The following is a 16,285-nucleotide window of genomic DNA, read 5'->3' on the forward strand; positions in this document are numbered from 1 at the left end:
TGGATTTTATCACAGGTTTACCCAAGTCTGAGGAAAAGAGTGTCATCATGGTGGTAGTTGACAGACTTACCAAGTATGCACACTTTTGTGCATTATCACATCCATTTAAAGCCAGTATAGTTTCTACTGCATTTATGGAAACAATTCAAAAGCTACATGGAAACCCAAAGATTATTGTAAGTGACAGAGATCCCATTTTCACTGGAAATTTTTGGATAGAATTATTTTCTTGTCTTGGTACTCAGTTAGCTCATAGCTCATCTTATCATCCTCAATCTGATGGGCAAACTGAGATAGTAAACAAATGTTTGGAAGGATATCTTCGTTGCTTTGTATCTGATAAACAGACACAATGGGTCAAATGGTTGCCTCTAGCCGAATGGTGGTATAACACTTCCTTCCATACAACAACAAAAATGACCCCATTTATGGCACTTTATGGATATCAGCCACCATCCATCACATCATATTTAAGAGAAAATTCTAAGGTTCAAGCAGTCGAACATCACATCGAACATCAACAACAAGTCCTCCAACTCTTAAAGGATAACCTCGTGTTGGCACAGAATAGAATGAAACAACAGGCAGATCAACATCATAGCGAAAGAAGTTTTGATGTAGGTGATTGGGTATTCCTATGGCTACAACCATATAAACAAATGTCCCTCAAGCAAGCTAAGAAGGATAATAAATTATCACCAAAGTATTATGGTTCGTACAAGGTGTTGCAAAATATCGGTACTGTGGCATACAAATTGGAGCTTTCTGCAGCTTCTCGAGTGCACCCAGTTTTCCATGTTTCATGTTTAAAGAAGGTTATAGGCGACAAGCTCCCAGTTCAAACAATATTTCCAGAACTTGACGAGGAAGGAAAAATTATATTGGAACCAGAAGCAGTCACAGAAACAAGAACTCGATAGCTACGAAAGCATTGGGGGGATAAGAAGGATCTCCTCTACTACCACACTGAGTTTGGGAACTTAAAGAGGGAAAATGGTGAGTTTCTGTCTGATTTTAATAAGAGATTTAACCGCATGTACAACAAGATACCAGCTGAAGTAAAACCCACCACTACCTCTGCTCGACTCATCTATGCCAGTGCCTTTGATTCTGACTTCTGCTTACTGTTGAGGGAGAGGCGATGTGCTTCTTTGGCTGATATGCAAGATGCAGCCCTGGAAGTAGAATCAAACACCATGGCTGCAGAAAAGCTCAAAGGTAATGCTGGTAGAAGGAGATAGAGGGGCGAGCCTTCATCATCTTCGGATCCTAAGATCGATAAAATGGCCAAGATGATAGAGTCATTAGCCTCTGAAGTTTCCAAATTAAAGGTTGAGCAGTATTCTGGGAAAGGAAGAGTTCCTAACACCTTTGCTCCTCCAAATCCAAATCCATATAGAATACCTAATGAGCAGTTGTAGATTTTGCAAAGAAGCAAAGAGGCTAATGAAGACCAAAGGGTGAAGGCCCCTTTTTAGAATGCAGTCATGGAAGAAGAGCAGTATGAAGAAGATGATGAGACCCATTGTATGGAAGACAAAGGCAGTGCCCCCTTCTTGACCTTAGCTGCCTATGAGAAGTCATTATTCAATGACTAAATCAGCCAAGAGTGGGACAGTGAAGCTGTTCTCCAAATTGTAGATCAGCACAAATATAATCTAAGGTCAAAGATGAATAATGCCAAGGAAACTCTTATTCAAAGAGTTGTTGTCCCTGCAGAACAGCAAGCTAATAAGCAGAAGTAACTAGCAGTTGATCCTATCATCCTCAAAGCTCTAGCCATAGAGGTAAGATACCTTGACAAGTCCCCTTCTTCTTTTAGTTTTCAATCAGAAATTCAGAAGCTAAGAATACCTATGCCTCTAATTGAACCAGTGAAGAATGAGTCCTTCAAGAAATTTGTCCTTGAGGCTCTTGAGCCTAATGCCATCCGAGCTTCCACTGACTATGTAAATCTGAAAGATGACCAACCAGCTGTTATTCTTAGCCCAATGATTGAAAATTGTGAAGACAGCTCCCCATCATTCTATGTCTCTCTGACTATTCATGATAAAATCTTTCATAATTTCCTTCTGGACACTAGAGCCAGCCATAATCCAATTCCCAAGGCTGTCATGGATAAGCTCGGTCTTGACATTACCAAGCCTTATCAGTTGGCCTCTACGCAGCTTAAAAAACCAGTTTTCCAGATCACACGGGAAGAAGGCCCACAGATTTGGGACATGTTCTTTGATGGGGCTTGCTCTAGGGAAGCTGCAGGAACAGGTGAAGTCCTTGTGTCCCCCATATAGGAATACATTGATTCATCTTTTATATTAACCTTTCAGGTCACAAATGACACAACAGAGTATGAAGCAAACCTTATCATTTAGCAGGTGTACAAAACCTTCCAAGTAAAACATCCAAGGCTGAAAGCATACAAAGATGAGGTGAAATATAGACCATCTCTACCTGATAATACCAAATGCTGGAAATTTTTTGAAGTAGAGGATCAAATCAATAGGCTTTTGCAATTCTTTGATGAATTTGTTGATATGCACATTGACCAAGAGAAAGAAACCTTTGATAGAAAGGTAAAAAGGGTCAATTTCAGTTTGGTGACTGTTTTCTCAAAAGGGATGCATTAAAGGAAGGAGGAGATTTTTTTGATGGCCCAATCAATGGGCTATTCTTCGAACTTTATTTCAGTTAAGGCTTTCAAGCCTTGGTATTGTAAATATGTTTTTTCAAGTTTTTATTTCATGCTAAATAGACTCCATGCCCAATGCAACACTAGGAGGAAGATTTGATCTTGTTTTTTACAGGAACGACATTGTTTTGTAGTTCTTGAAACCTCACAGGGAGGATTTCATCCCCAAAAGGAGTCAGTGTTAGCTTTGTTGGCATTTGGTCGAAAAATGGACCCAAAACACTCCCAAAGTCTCCAAAATTTGCTTAAGGATCATTTAAAGTCAAAACTATTGCATGCCAAGAGCCCTTGGAAGGGTGGAGATACACTATCGGGAGGCAAAAACACTACAAAATCATGAAAAAACATAAATTGTAGGCTTAACAGTCCAAAAGAACAATAGTCGTTAGATCTGGCCGATCAACGACCCAAATCTAAGCGGCAAATCGCATATTAGCCAACACAGAGGACTTAAGGTTGGGCACAAGACACCACCGATCAGCGATCGTCGATGATCGGATCGGCGGGTCGCATCGACGGAGGTATCGGCGGAGGCATCAGTGTAGGCAGTGTGGAATGAGCAATTGCGATTGGCGATTAAACGTGGACCGTCGATTGTGCGAGCGGATCGACAGCCCACGTTACATTTTCAGATCGCTATCGGCGGAAACCTTAAGGGGCAGGGCCTATGCACAAGCATATGTGCGACCCGATGAGCCGGACCCGACAGCATTATAAGTATGAAATACATAATATTTTAGGTCCGCGGAAAGCCAGTTTTCAATGCATTTGTCGTGTATTTCGTTATTTAATGGAATACAAAGGGAAGTTGGGTTTTGCGATATGCAATAAGACCCGGACCCGAAAGGGTTCGGGAAGAAAAATACATAATATTTGAGTTTTGTGCCAAAGCTATTTTCAGTGCATTTTCAATATATTTCGTTATATAACGAAAATATAAAGGGAGCCTTGGGCAGCGCCGATTCGATAAAGCCCAGACCCCAAAGGGTTCGGGAATGAAATATATAATATTTGAAGTCCGAGGAAAGCCATTTTCCATGTATTTTCAGTGTTTTACATATTTCATAATACAAAGGAAATATACAGGGAACGGGCTGAATGCGACTTGCGATAACCCTAAGGGCAAACCCGATAGGTGAATAAACCATATTTTAGTACATTTGAAGTCCAAAATACACAGAAAAGGCGGAATTTTTACAGTATTGCTATGTTTTCTGTTCATAACAAAAAGCGGTCACTATCCGCATTTTAAAGGGATTACATAAGCCCAAAGACCCTTTCCATTACCTAACAGAGGATGGGAGACAGGGACAGAGGCCGGAATGGGAATAAAAAGGGCCACAACACGCGTAATACAAGCTTCTCATCTTCATTCATTAGTAATACAAGCTTCTTTTGTTGTTATATGTTCAATGTTCATTTTCTCTTCTGTTCTAAGCTTGCACTTGAACAGGTTGTTCATGTTTCTTTTGTGTCTAATGCCAGATAATTGTCATCTTATCTCTATGTTGATGAATTAGATTTGCAAGCTTCTTTATTGCCTGTAGCTAGCCATTCATATGTGGTCATATATGCATCTGTCGGTACAGTCAGTATTCTCTTTTGCTGCATGTAGCTAGCCATTCATTTATGTTTATGTATGCATCTGCCGATATGGTCAGTATTCTCCATTCATTCATTGAATCTACAAATTATTGAGCATTAGTGGTCTAAAGCCTTGTAAGCTGAGGGTGTTCATGCATGTCTTGAGTAAAAACATAGTTGAAATGGTTATCTGGCTTGATCCAAACCATCATTTATTCCAATAGTTCAGAGAACAATATTGAAGATTATATGTTATCAGGCATCTCCAAGCTGCAACCTAGGAGAGTTTCCTGGAGTGATAACAATTCTCTTAGACCCTTTTCAAGTTTTGGAGGATATGTCAATTTGTGTGCCGTTGTTTTTGGAATGTTTCGTAATACCTTTTTCTTGTGTTGTTCAAACCTATTGTAGGATAGGACTATGGGAGATAATTCTTAGTGTTTGGACTTGATGGATGATTTTGGGATTTTTCCCTATTAAGGGAGCAACATATGTAGGGAAATTTTGGAAATTTAGAGGATTATAAGGAGACATGGTAATCTAACTTATAATAACAAAACCTCCATGTTTTCTGCTACTTTTAAACTACATATGTATGATGAATCTCATAGAAATGATTATTCTTTAATAGTGGAATTGATTTTACAATATTGCAATAAAATTTAGGCATTGGAGACAAATTGTCAAAGGTTAAAACAATTAGTTTCCTTTTAGACAAGGAGTTCTTATTTTTCTATATCAAATATTGAACTATTAGTGGATTTTCTTTGGGGGAATACAAAGAATACGACACAATGCATCAAATATGTGAAGATGTGGAGTTGGAGACTCAAGATTCTCATCCTACTTATGTTAGACAAGTTGATGGGTACAATAATCAAATGTTTCATTAAGTGATAATATATTGATGTTTTACAAACTATGGTTGTTTTTAGGTGTTTTATTTCCAATCTGTTTTTTCCCTTGTAACCAAGTACCCCACTCTCCAACCCATAGAAAAGTGTAAGATATTCTTCAAGGATCAATATCGTACAACAACAAGGTTCGAATCCATTACAACAATATACTCAATATAAGCTCAACATGTTACTTGCAAAAATTCAACATAAGTGAGGAGGATAACAATAATTCCTCCCAACAACCCTAGATAAACTCAATTGAGAGGTTTGTTTCTAATATATACTAACAAAAGCTTTAAAATATCTTATGGAAATGATCTTTTTCAATTTTGTAAAATTATAATATTTAACTAAGTTTTTGAACTATCCTAAATAATACATTTTCGCATTACAATATTAACAAATAAGATTACAACTTTTTTAATATAAAATATTTCCCCATTCTTATTAATACAATTTTTTAATACAACTTGAGTGGGCCTAATGGTTAAGAGCATGTGTTTACATTATTACGCCGTAATTACGCCGTAAGGCGTTCCCCTCTGAAATCAACCTCCCCAATTGCCTTTCTGTCATAATCTTGACCATTAGATGCGTTGTTAGACGATTAAATGTTTTTCCACCGTTAGATGCTATCAAAGGCAATTAAATCGATTCAGTGGCTCCACTGGGTTTCCAGCAAATTTGTCGCGGTAGTGGATCCAAGCATTTTTCATTGGTAAGATGGATGGATTTTGTGCTCTGTAGGTCGGCCGTCTCCGTCCATGGCTTTTAAAATGTTCAATCAAAGTTCTTCCTCTACGACAATATAATGTGGATTCATATTTGAAGAAGAGGATTTTCTCAATGGTTTATAGCTTTGCTGGAGATTGGCGAGAGGAGGATTCGAACCGGCGTCAAAGGATCCATTTATATCGGCCGCTGTCCAGGTATTTTTGAGAGATTCTGTAAAGTTTTTGAAAGTCAGGTGGCCTGATTTATGTTTTGGAGGAAAATTTTGCTCAAATCTTAGATCCGGCGATTCGATCTTCATTTTCGAGATGGAAGCTGTACTCTTGTATTTATAGATGTGCGATGTATAGGATTATTTAGTGAAATTTTATCTTTTTTATTGGAGATCCGTGTTCTGCTTTTTGATAATGGATTTTGTTGCATTTTTAAAATCTTGCAGAGATTTTGTTTGCTTTAATTTCAAGCGAGGATATTGTCATCTTTCTCATATGTTTTGGATATCTTCTCTGATTTAGCTGTTATTTGGGTTACGTAGGTTTGGATTTTTTTTGAAATTTTGCAATTGATATACCTAATTGAGCTGAAACCCCAGCTGTGGAGGATATTCGCCGGTAATTTGTGGCCTTTGACGTCGGCTGCTTTTATAACAGGGTTTAATCCATGTCTTTGAGGTCCCCGGCATCGCTTCTCGTGGAGAGATTTGGCTGGTGGTGTTCCAGGGCGGTGAAATCGGCAAGTTTGCCGTTAGCCATACATTTTGTCATTATTTGGGGAATTTAGACCGTGAAAAGTGCAGTAGGGAGATTAGGTCCCGTTGGTAGAAATTTGGTTTTTTCAGAGCTTGAATTGCCTTTTTTGAGATCAAACCTTTGTTAAGGTTAATTGTGTTTTTTGAGATTTGCGAATGGCTCCAAGTAAGGTAAGGAAAGCTCTCGGTGCTGTGAAGGACCAGACGAGTATTAGTATAGCAAAGGTTGCAAGCAACAATGCGCCGGATCTGGATGTTGCCATTGTAAAGGCAACAAGTCATGATGAAGTACCTATAGATGAAAAATATGTGTATGAAATTTTGCACCTCACCTCTTATTCCAGGGGTTATGTTAGTGCTTGTGTCCACAGTCTGTCCAAGAGGATCAGCAAAACACACAATTGGATAGTGGCAATGAAGGCGCTGATGCTCATTCATAGGCTATTTCAGGACGGTGATCCAAGTTTTGAGCGGGAAGTTCTTCAGGGAATGAGGCGTGGTGCACGCCTGCTCAATCTGTCTGATTTTAGAGATGATTCACACTCAAATGCTTGGGACTATTCCGCATTTGTACGCACATATGCCCTGTATCTCGATGAAAGATCAGTTGATTTGTCAAAATGAACTCGTGTTGTTGCTCATTTCTACACTGCTGTAGTGAGTGCCATGGTTGCTATATGATGTGAACTTACCGATTATGATAGACTTGCAACCATCTATGCTGCAAAAATGAAGTATATTCTTCATTTCTGAAAACATGTACAGCCTAGATAACTACCACCATGGTCTACATAGAAGGACAAGCTGCTTATTTGGAAGAAATCAACCCTTAATTATAGCAACGCCTTCAATCTGGATAAATTAGGTAGTGCACTTTCAAGAAATCATAAGTAGCATATTGAACACCTAAAACGCCAAGAACCTGGACTGGTGGTCTGCCGAGTAATCCAACTGCTTTATTGTTGGTAGACTTCTTGTATTAAATCACAAGGTGGAACTCCTACAAATAAGCTTTGCACTGCAGATGGACTTGCTGTTAAAGTTTGAACTGAGGGTTCAGGAGCTGGAAAAGTCTGTGATCTGTATGCAAGATTGTTTCGTTTCCAGCAAAATAGCATTGCAGAAGAGGAAGGGATTTGCGATTGAGATACACACCTGATAGCAGAATTGTTGGGTACCCACTCCAAATGATGATGATTACCCACTCTATGGTTGACCCATTTTTCTTGTTTCAGCACTGCAAATTTCTCATTCACTCAGTCATATCTCAATCGTGAAAGAAATGGCAAAGATGAATAATGAAGGAAAAGGTCCTATATAAGATTCAAATTTAATTTGAGATGCATGGATTATGGGAAAACCCATGGACTTGGATTTTCATATCCTGGAGACTGTTGCTCTATTTGCCACTGTACTAATAACAGCATGTATCTTACAGGTTTGAACTTTGGACTCTGGCCCCCTATTGCAATGTTATGATATCCAGAAACTTATTTCATTCATCATTTGTCGTAGGTGATAATAGACAAATCTAGACTCATTAGATTCATCATAACCCCCTGATTTGTAAAGAATCCAAAGGTTAAGATAGCTGTATGTTTATTTTTTGTTATAGCATTTAAATACATGTCCACTCTGCTTTTATTTGTATCATGTAATTGATTTTTGTACAGGATGGAACTTCAAACTACATGAAGGGTTTAGTGCTGCTGCTCTGTTACTTTGTCATTGGATCGTGCTTCTTTCTGTTGCAAACACCGCTCACAAAGGGTAGGGATTTGGTTTGAGGTATTATCAATATCTTAATCAAATGATTTGCAATATTTAATACATTGTGTGCAGGACATCGTCATCACCATCATGCTGTAAACACTCCAATCCTGGATAAAAGAGTTGTGACAAAAACAAATCCCATGCCTGCTAAACAGGCAAGTTCTACCAATTAAAATATGTCCTTATCACTTCGAAACCCACTGCTCATTTAAATAAATAGATAATTGCCTAATATGAAATAGAAATCTCATTTCGTCCGTGACATTGAAATTTTTCGCTAATATTATGCAAATGTGCGTTTCACAGTTCTAGAAACGGATAAGGAGACAGGAAATTCGCGTATGGTTCTGGCAAATGGGCATAGTTTTCATACGTGTGGAATGAGAAATCCTCTCCTTCACACTGAGTATTTCAATAAAGCAATCCGAAGTATTCTTTTTATTAAAAAACCGCTGTTGCAAGATTTATAGTTTGTTCTTTGTACAGTCATGGCTCCACAGAACTTTGTAGTTTGTTCTTTGTACCGTCATGGCTCCGACAAACCCATGATGTTCACCTTTTTCGGGAAAAATAAAGATGCTGGCATATTGTTCGTTCTGTTGTTTCTGTTTGGGATCAAAACAACGCCTCATGTCTCAAAAGTGTTTGTCCGTTTGTCAATCAATTATATATATATAAATGAAAGAGGAAAGGCCTCAAAACTATTCAGGATGAGCCCCAACCATAACTTTTATAAATTTTGAAATGCAATTTATATACCGTACTTGAACTTATCCCCATTTCAAATTCCATGGATGGGAAAACTACCTGGTAACTAAACCTACCCATTGAAAATATACATTGGTGTTTAATGTCAATGATAACAATTAAACCCTTATTCGCAAACCAATGTTAATGTGAATAGTCCCACTCGGGTTTCGGTCCTCCCACCACACAATATTAGTGCTAACAGTCCAATTAACGTTATCAACGAATAAAAAATTGGAAAATCCTATTTCCACCACTATAGGATCATTAATGCGTTCTTACATGCGCGGGAGATAGACGTTTATAACTAGATAATAAAAATAAAAACGGCGCGTTACCCCTGCGCGTGTTATAAAAGTCTATCTCCCGCGCATGTAAGAGCGCATTAATGATCCTATAGTGGTGGAAATAGGATTTTCCTAAAAAATTCATGGCCAGTATTAATGCTAACAGTCCAATTTTCATTCCAAATTAAAGTTATCAACGAATCAAAAGTTCATGGCCAGATTTATGGTAGATGGAAATTATAAATGCAATGAGGAAGCCGTATTTAATGATAATGATTATCAATAAATTAAATGCGATCGATATTTGTTTAAAAGTATTTAATTATTAATTTACATGTTTATTTTATTTTATAAGAATAATGTGATATTTTACCGGGAATTATGACAAATGTAGTGAACTATTATTGATTTATTGTATGGTGGTTATTATTTATTTATTTTTACGCCGTAAGGCGTTCCCCTCTGAAATCAACCTCCCCAATTGCCTTTCTGTCATAATCTTGACCATTAGATGCGTTGTTAGACGATTAAATGTTTTTCCACCGTTAGATGCTATCAAGGCAATTAAATCGGTTCAGTGGCTCCACTAGGTGCATCTAACCCTGAGACTGTTCATTACCTGTAACAACTCGGTTCTCGGTTCGGTGGCTCCGCTGGGTGCATCTAACCCTAAGCCTTTTCATTAACAGAAATAACTCAGTTGTTCGATGCCAAGCTCTGTGAAAAAGCTTTGCAAAACCCTAACTCATCTAGGGTGTTCGATGCCATGCTCTGTGAAAACGCTCTGCAAAACCCTAACTCAGCTAGGGTTGCCTCTTGGGTGGCAGTTATTGCCTCTTGGCCACGACGTTGCAGTGAACCGGTCTATGCGTCTTGCCTATCCACTGTTACTGCCAACTACTGCTACCGAATACCATCCAGAATCCAGTTTCACAGGGTGCAAGTAAGCTTAATTTTTGTTGATGGGTTAGCCGTCTTGTAGCGATTTACACATTAGGTATCTGAACATTCTTTTGTTTTCTTGTTTTCTTTAATCTGGTAATTCTCTGTTTCTTTTCCTGCCTGCAGGTCCTGGGGTTGTTCTGCAATTCAAGGACTTCCAGCACCGAGGAAAGCACTTCCCATTTCTTCTTTTTCAAATACCTGTCTCTGGAACACCGCCGAGTTGGGTTGCAAACTCACAAGCCTTGCCGATGACAGGGCCTATGCAATCTGCCCATGCTTCAGGGGCATCTTCAAGTAGGAGCTCACCGTCAATCTCAGACTATGAAATAATGCAGAAGAGGATTCCAAAAATCATCAAATTTTATTTTGCATTCCAAAATCCATCAATTTCCAGCAAATTTTTCGCGGTAGTGGATCCAAGCATTTTTCATTGGTAAGATGGATGGATTTTGTGCTCTGTAGGTCGGTCGTCTCCGTCCATGTCTTTTAAAATGTTCAATCAAAGTTCTTCCTCTACGACAATATAATGTGGATTCATATTTGAAGAAGAGGATTTTCTCAATGGTTTATAGCTTTGCTGGAGATTGGCGAGAGGAGGATTCGAACCGGCGTCAAAGGATCCATTTATATCGGCCGCTTGTCCAGGTATTTTTGAGAGATTCTGTAAAGTTTTTGAAAGTCAGGTGGCCTGATTTATGTTTTGGAGGAAAATTTTGCTCAAATCTTAGATCCGGCGATTCGATCTTCATTTCAAGATGGAAGCTGTACTCTTGTATTTATAGATGTGCGATGTATAGGATTATTTAGTGAAATTTTATCTTTTTTATTGGAGATCCGTGTTCTGCTTTTTGATAATGGATTTTGTTGCATTTTTAAAATCTTGCAGAGATTTTGTTTGCTTTAATTTCAAGCGAGGATATTGTCATCTTTCTCATATGTTTTGGATATCTTCTCTGATTTAGCTGTTATTTGGGTTACGTAGGTTTGGATTTTTTTGAAATTTTGCAATTGATATACCTAATTGAGCTGAAACCCCATCTGTGGAGGATATTCGCCGGTAATTTGTGGCCTTTGACGTCGACTACTTTTATAACAGGGTTTAATCCGTGTCTTTGAGGTCCCCGGCATCGCTTCTCGTGGAGAGATTTGGCTGGTGGTGTTCCAGGGCGGTGAAATCGGCAAGTTTGCCGTTAGCCATACATTTTGTCATTATTTGGGGAATTTAGACCGTGAAAAGTGCAGTAGGGAGATTAGGTCCCGTTGGTAGAAATTTGGTTTTTTCAGAGCTTGAATTGCCTTTTTTGAGATCAAACCTTTGTTAAGGTTAATTGTGCTTTTTGAGATTTGCGAATGGCTCCAAGTAAGCTAAGGAAAGCTCTCGGTGCTATGAAGGACCAGACGAGTATTAGTATAGCAAAGGTTGCAAGCAACAATGCGCCGGATCTAGATGTTGCCATTGTAAAGGCAACAAGTCATGATGAAGTACCTATAGATGAAAAATATGTGTATGAAAGTTTGCACCTCACCTCTTATTCCAGGGGTTATGTTAGTGCTTGTGTCCACAGTCTGTCCAAGAGGATCAACAAAACACACAATTGGATAGTGGCAATGAAGGCGCTGATGCTCATTCATAGGCTATTTCAGGACGGTGATCCAAGTTTTGAGCGGGAAGTTCTTCAGGGAATGAGGCGTGGTGCACGCCTGCTCAGTCTGTCTGATTTTAGAGATGATTCACACTCAAATGCTTGGGACTATTCCGCATTTGTACGCACATATGCCCTGTATCTCGATGAAAGATCAGTTGATTTGTCAAAATGAACTCGTGTTGTTGCTCATTTCTACACTGCTGTAGTGAGTGCCATGGTTGCTATATGATGTGAACTTACCGATTATGATAGACCTGCAACCATCTATGCTGCAAAAATGAAGTATATTCTTCATTTATGAAAACATGTACAGCCTACATAACTACCACCATGGTCTACATAGAAGGACAAGCTGCTTATTTGGCAGAAATCAACCCTTAATTATAGCAAAACCTTCAATCTGGATAAATTAGGTAGTGCACTTTCAAGAAATCATAAGTAGCATATTGAACACCTAAAACGCCAAGAACCTGGACTGGTGGTCTGCCGAGAAATCCAACTGCTTTATTGTTGGTAGACTTCTTGTATTAAATCACAAGGTGGAACTCCTACAAATAAGCTTTGCACTGCAGATGGACTTGCTGTTAAAGTTTGAACTGAGGGTTCAGGAGCTGGAAAAGTCTGTGATCTGTGTGCAAGATTGTTTCGTTTCTAGCAAAATAGCATTGCAGAAGAGGAAGGGATTTGCGATTGAGATACACACCTGATAGCAGAATTGTGGGGTACCCACTCCAAATGATGATGATTACCAACTCTATGGTTGACCCATTTTTCTTGTTTCAGCACTGAAAATTTCTCATTCACTCAGTCATATCTCAATCGTGAAAGAAATGGCAAAGATGAATAATGAAGGAAAAGGTCCTATATAAGATTCAAATTTAATTTGAGATGCATGGAATCTGGTAATTCCCCTCTGAAATCAACCTCCCCAATTGCCTTTCTGTCATAATCTTGACCATTAGATGCGTTGTTAGACGATTAAATGTTTTTCCACCGTTAGATGCTATCAAGGCAATTAAATCGGTTCAGTGGCTCCACTAGGTGCATCTAACCCTGAGACTGTTCATTACCTGTAACAACTCGATTCTCGGTTCGGTGGCTCCGCTGGGTGCATCTAACCCTAAGCCTTTTCATTAACAGAAATAACTCAGTTGTTCGATGCCAAGCTCTGTGAAAAAGCTCTGCAAAACCCTAACTCATCTAGGGTGTTCGATGCCATGCTCTGTGAAAACGCTCTGCAAAACCCTAACTCAGCTAGGGTTGCCTCTTGGGTGGCAGTTATTGCCTCTTGGCCACGACGTTGCAGTGAACCGGTCTATGCGTCTTGCCTATCCACTGCTACTGCCAACTACTGCTACCGAATACCATCCAGAATCCAGTTTCACAGGGTGCAAGTAAGCTTAATTTTTGTTGATGGGTTAGCCGTCTTGTAGCGATTTACACATTAGGTATCTGAACATTCTTTTGTTTTCTTGTTTTCTTTAATCTGGTAATTCTCAGTTTCTTTTCCTCCCTGCAGGTCCTGGGGTTGTTCTGCAATTCAAGGACTTCCAGCACCGAGGAAAGCACTTCCCATTTCTTCTTTTTCAAATACCTGTCTCTGGAACACCGCCGAGTTGGGTTGCAAACTCACAAGCCCTGCCGATGACAGGGCCTATGCAATCTTCCCATGCTTCAGGGGCATCTTCAAGTAGGAGCTCACCGTCAATCTCAGACTATGAAATAATGCAGAAGAGGATTCCAAAAATCATCAAATTTTATTTTGCATTCCAAAATCCATCAATTTCCAGCAAATTTTTTGCGGTAGTGGATCCAAGCATTTTTCATTGGTAAGATGGATGGATTTTGTGCTCTGTAGGTCGGCCGTCTCCGTCCATGGCTTTTAAAATGTTCAATCAAAGTTCTTCCTCTACGACAATATAATGTGGATTCATATTTGAAGAAGAGGATTTTCTCAATGGTTTATAGCTTTGCTGGAGACTGGCGAGAGGAGGATTCGAACCGGCGTCAAAGGATCCATTTATATCGGCCGCTGTCCAGGTATTTTTGAGAGATTCTGTAAAGTTTTTGAAAGTCAGGTGGCCTGATTTATGTTTTGGAGGAAAATTTTGCTCAAATCTTAGATCCGGCGATTCGATCTTCATTTCAAGATGGAAGCTGTACTCTTGTATTTATAGATGTGCGATGTATAGGATTATTTAGTGAAATTTTATCTTTTTTATTGGAGATCCGTGTTCTGCTTTTTGATAATGGATTTTGTTGCATTTTTAAAATCTTGCAGAGATTTTGTTTGCTTTAATTTCAAGCGAGGATATTGTCATCTTTCTCATATGTTTTGGATATCTTCTCTGATTTAGCTGTTATTTGGGTTACGTAGGTTTGGATTTTTTTGAAATTTTGCAATTGATATACCTAATTGAGCTGAAACCCCAGCTGTGGAGGATATTCGCCGGTAATTTGTGGCCTTTGACGTCGGCTACTTTTATAACAGGGTTTAATCCGTGTCTTTGAGGTCCCCGGCATCGCTTCTCGTGGAGAGATTTGGCTGGTGGTGTTCCAGGGCGGTGAAATCGGCAAGTTTGCCGTTAGCCATACATTTTGTCATTATTTGGGGAATTTAGACCGTGAAAAGTGCAGTAGGGAGATTAGGTCCCGTTGGTAGAAATTTGGTTTTTTTAGAGCTTGAATTGCCTTTTTTGAGATCAAACCTTTGTTAAGGTTAATTGTGCTTTTTGAGATTTGCGAATGGCTCCAAGTAAGGTAAGGAAAGCTCTCGGTGCTGTGAAGGACCAGACGAGTATTAGTATAGCAAAGGTTGCAAGCAACAATGCGCCGGATCTAGATGTTGCCATTGTAAAGGCAACAAGTCATGATGAAGTACCTATAGATGAAAAATATGTGTATGAAATTTTGCACCTCACCTCTTATTCCAGGGGTTACGTTAGTGCTTGTGTCCACAGTCTGTCCAAGAGGATCAACAAAACACACAATTGGATAGTGGCAATGAAGGCGCTGATGCTCATTCATAGGCTATTTCAGGACAGTGATCCAAGTTTTGAGCGGGAAGTTCTTCAGGGAATGAGGCGTGGTGCACGCCTGCTCAATCTGTCTGATTTTAGAGATGATTCACACTCAAATGCTTGGGACTATTCCGCATTTGTACGCACATATGCCCTGTATCTCGATGAAAGATCAGTTGATTTGTCAAAATGAACTCGTGTTGTTGCTCATTTCTACACTGCTGTAGTGAGTGCCATGGTTGCTATATGATGTGAACTTACCGATTATGATAGACTTGCAACCATCTATGCTGCAAAAATGAAGTATATTCTTCATTTATGAAAACATGTACAGCCTACATAACTACCACCATGGTCTACATAGAAGGACAAGCTGCTTATTTGGCAGAAATCAACCCTTAATTATAGCAACGCCTTCAATCTGGATAAATTAGGTAGTGCACTTTCAAGAAATCATAAGTAGCATATTGAACACCTAAAACGCCAAGAACCTGGACTGGTGGTCTGCCGAGAAATCCAACTGCTTTATTGTTGGTAGACTTCTTGTATTAAATCACAAGGTGGAACTCCTACAAATAAGCTTTGCACTGCAGATGGACTTGCTGTTAAAGTTTGAACTGAGGGTTCAGGAGCTGGAAAAGTCTGTGATCTGTATGCAAGATTGTTTCGTTTCTAGCAAAATAGCATTGCAGAAGAGGAAGGGATTTGCGATTGAGATACACACCTGATAGCAGAATTGTGGGGTACCCACTCCAAATGATGATGATTACCAACTCTATGGTTGACCCATTTTTCTTGTTTCAGCACTGCAAATTTCTCATTCACTCAGTCATATCTCAATCGTGAAAGAAATGGCAAAGATGAATAATGAAGGAAAAGGTCCTATATAAGATTCAAATTTAATTTGAGATGCATGGAATCTGGTAATTCTCTGTTTCTTTTCCTGCCTGCAGGTCCTGGGGTTGTTTTGCAATTCAAGGACTTCCAGCACCGAGGAAAGCGTTTCCCATTTCTTCTTTTTCAAATACTGGTCTCTGGAACGTCGCCGAGTTGGGTTGCAAACTCACAAGCCCTGCCCATGACAGGGCCTATGCAATCTGCCCATGCTTCAGGGGCATCTTCAAGTAGGAGCTCACCGTCAATCTCAGACTATGAAATAATGCAGAAGAGGATTCCAAAAATCATCAAATTTTATTTTTCATTCCAAAATCCATC

General features: G+C 39.2%; 1 protein-coding gene and 1 pseudogene across 6 annotated transcripts; both read left to right on the top strand.

Annotated features, from left to right (window-relative positions):
• Positions 1-5,740: 5,740 nt before the first annotated feature.
• LOC149153559 (putative clathrin assembly protein At2g25430) lies at positions 5,741-16,051 on the top strand. 6 transcript variants are annotated; one of them, XM_089439216.1, is made up of 5 exons: positions 5,808-6,101; positions 6,440-8,090; positions 8,350-8,422; positions 8,495-8,580; positions 8,732-9,022. In XM_089439216.1, exons 2-5 carry the CDS (start codon positions 8,004-8,006, stop codon positions 8,735-8,737), a joined length of 252 nt encoding a protein of 83 aa, XP_089295342.1. In that variant the 5' UTR covers positions 5,808-6,101; positions 6,440-8,003; the 3' UTR covers positions 8,738-9,022. The 6 variants fall into 6 exon arrangements, 4 of the variants coding, with proteins under 4 accessions (XP_089295339.1, XP_089295340.1, XP_089295342.1 ...); XM_089439215.1 differs by having other exon boundaries at positions 5,809-6,101; positions 8,326-8,422; XR_016262483.1 differs by lacking the exon at positions 8,732-9,022 and having other exon boundaries at positions 5,832-6,101; positions 8,495-8,577.
• On the top strand, positions 11,166-12,292 carry LOC149153560 (putative clathrin assembly protein At2g25430 pseudogene; annotated as a pseudogene).
• Positions 16,052-16,285: the final 234 nt, after the last annotated feature.

This window comes from Pinus tabuliformis, chromosome 9, assembly GCF_031772625.1.
Source record: "Pinus tabuliformis cultivar Carrire ecotype Pingquan chromosome 9, CPIR1, whole genome shotgun sequence".
NCBI classification, from domain to species: Eukaryota; Viridiplantae; Streptophyta; class Pinopsida; order Pinales; family Pinaceae; genus Pinus; species Pinus tabuliformis.

What these genes read in the sequence shown, in the direction of transcription:
- LOC149153559 (XM_089439213.1), top strand. Translation starts at nt 14,796, where the DNA reads ATGGCTCCAAGTAAGGTAAGGAAAGCTCTCGGTGCTGTGAAGGACCAG.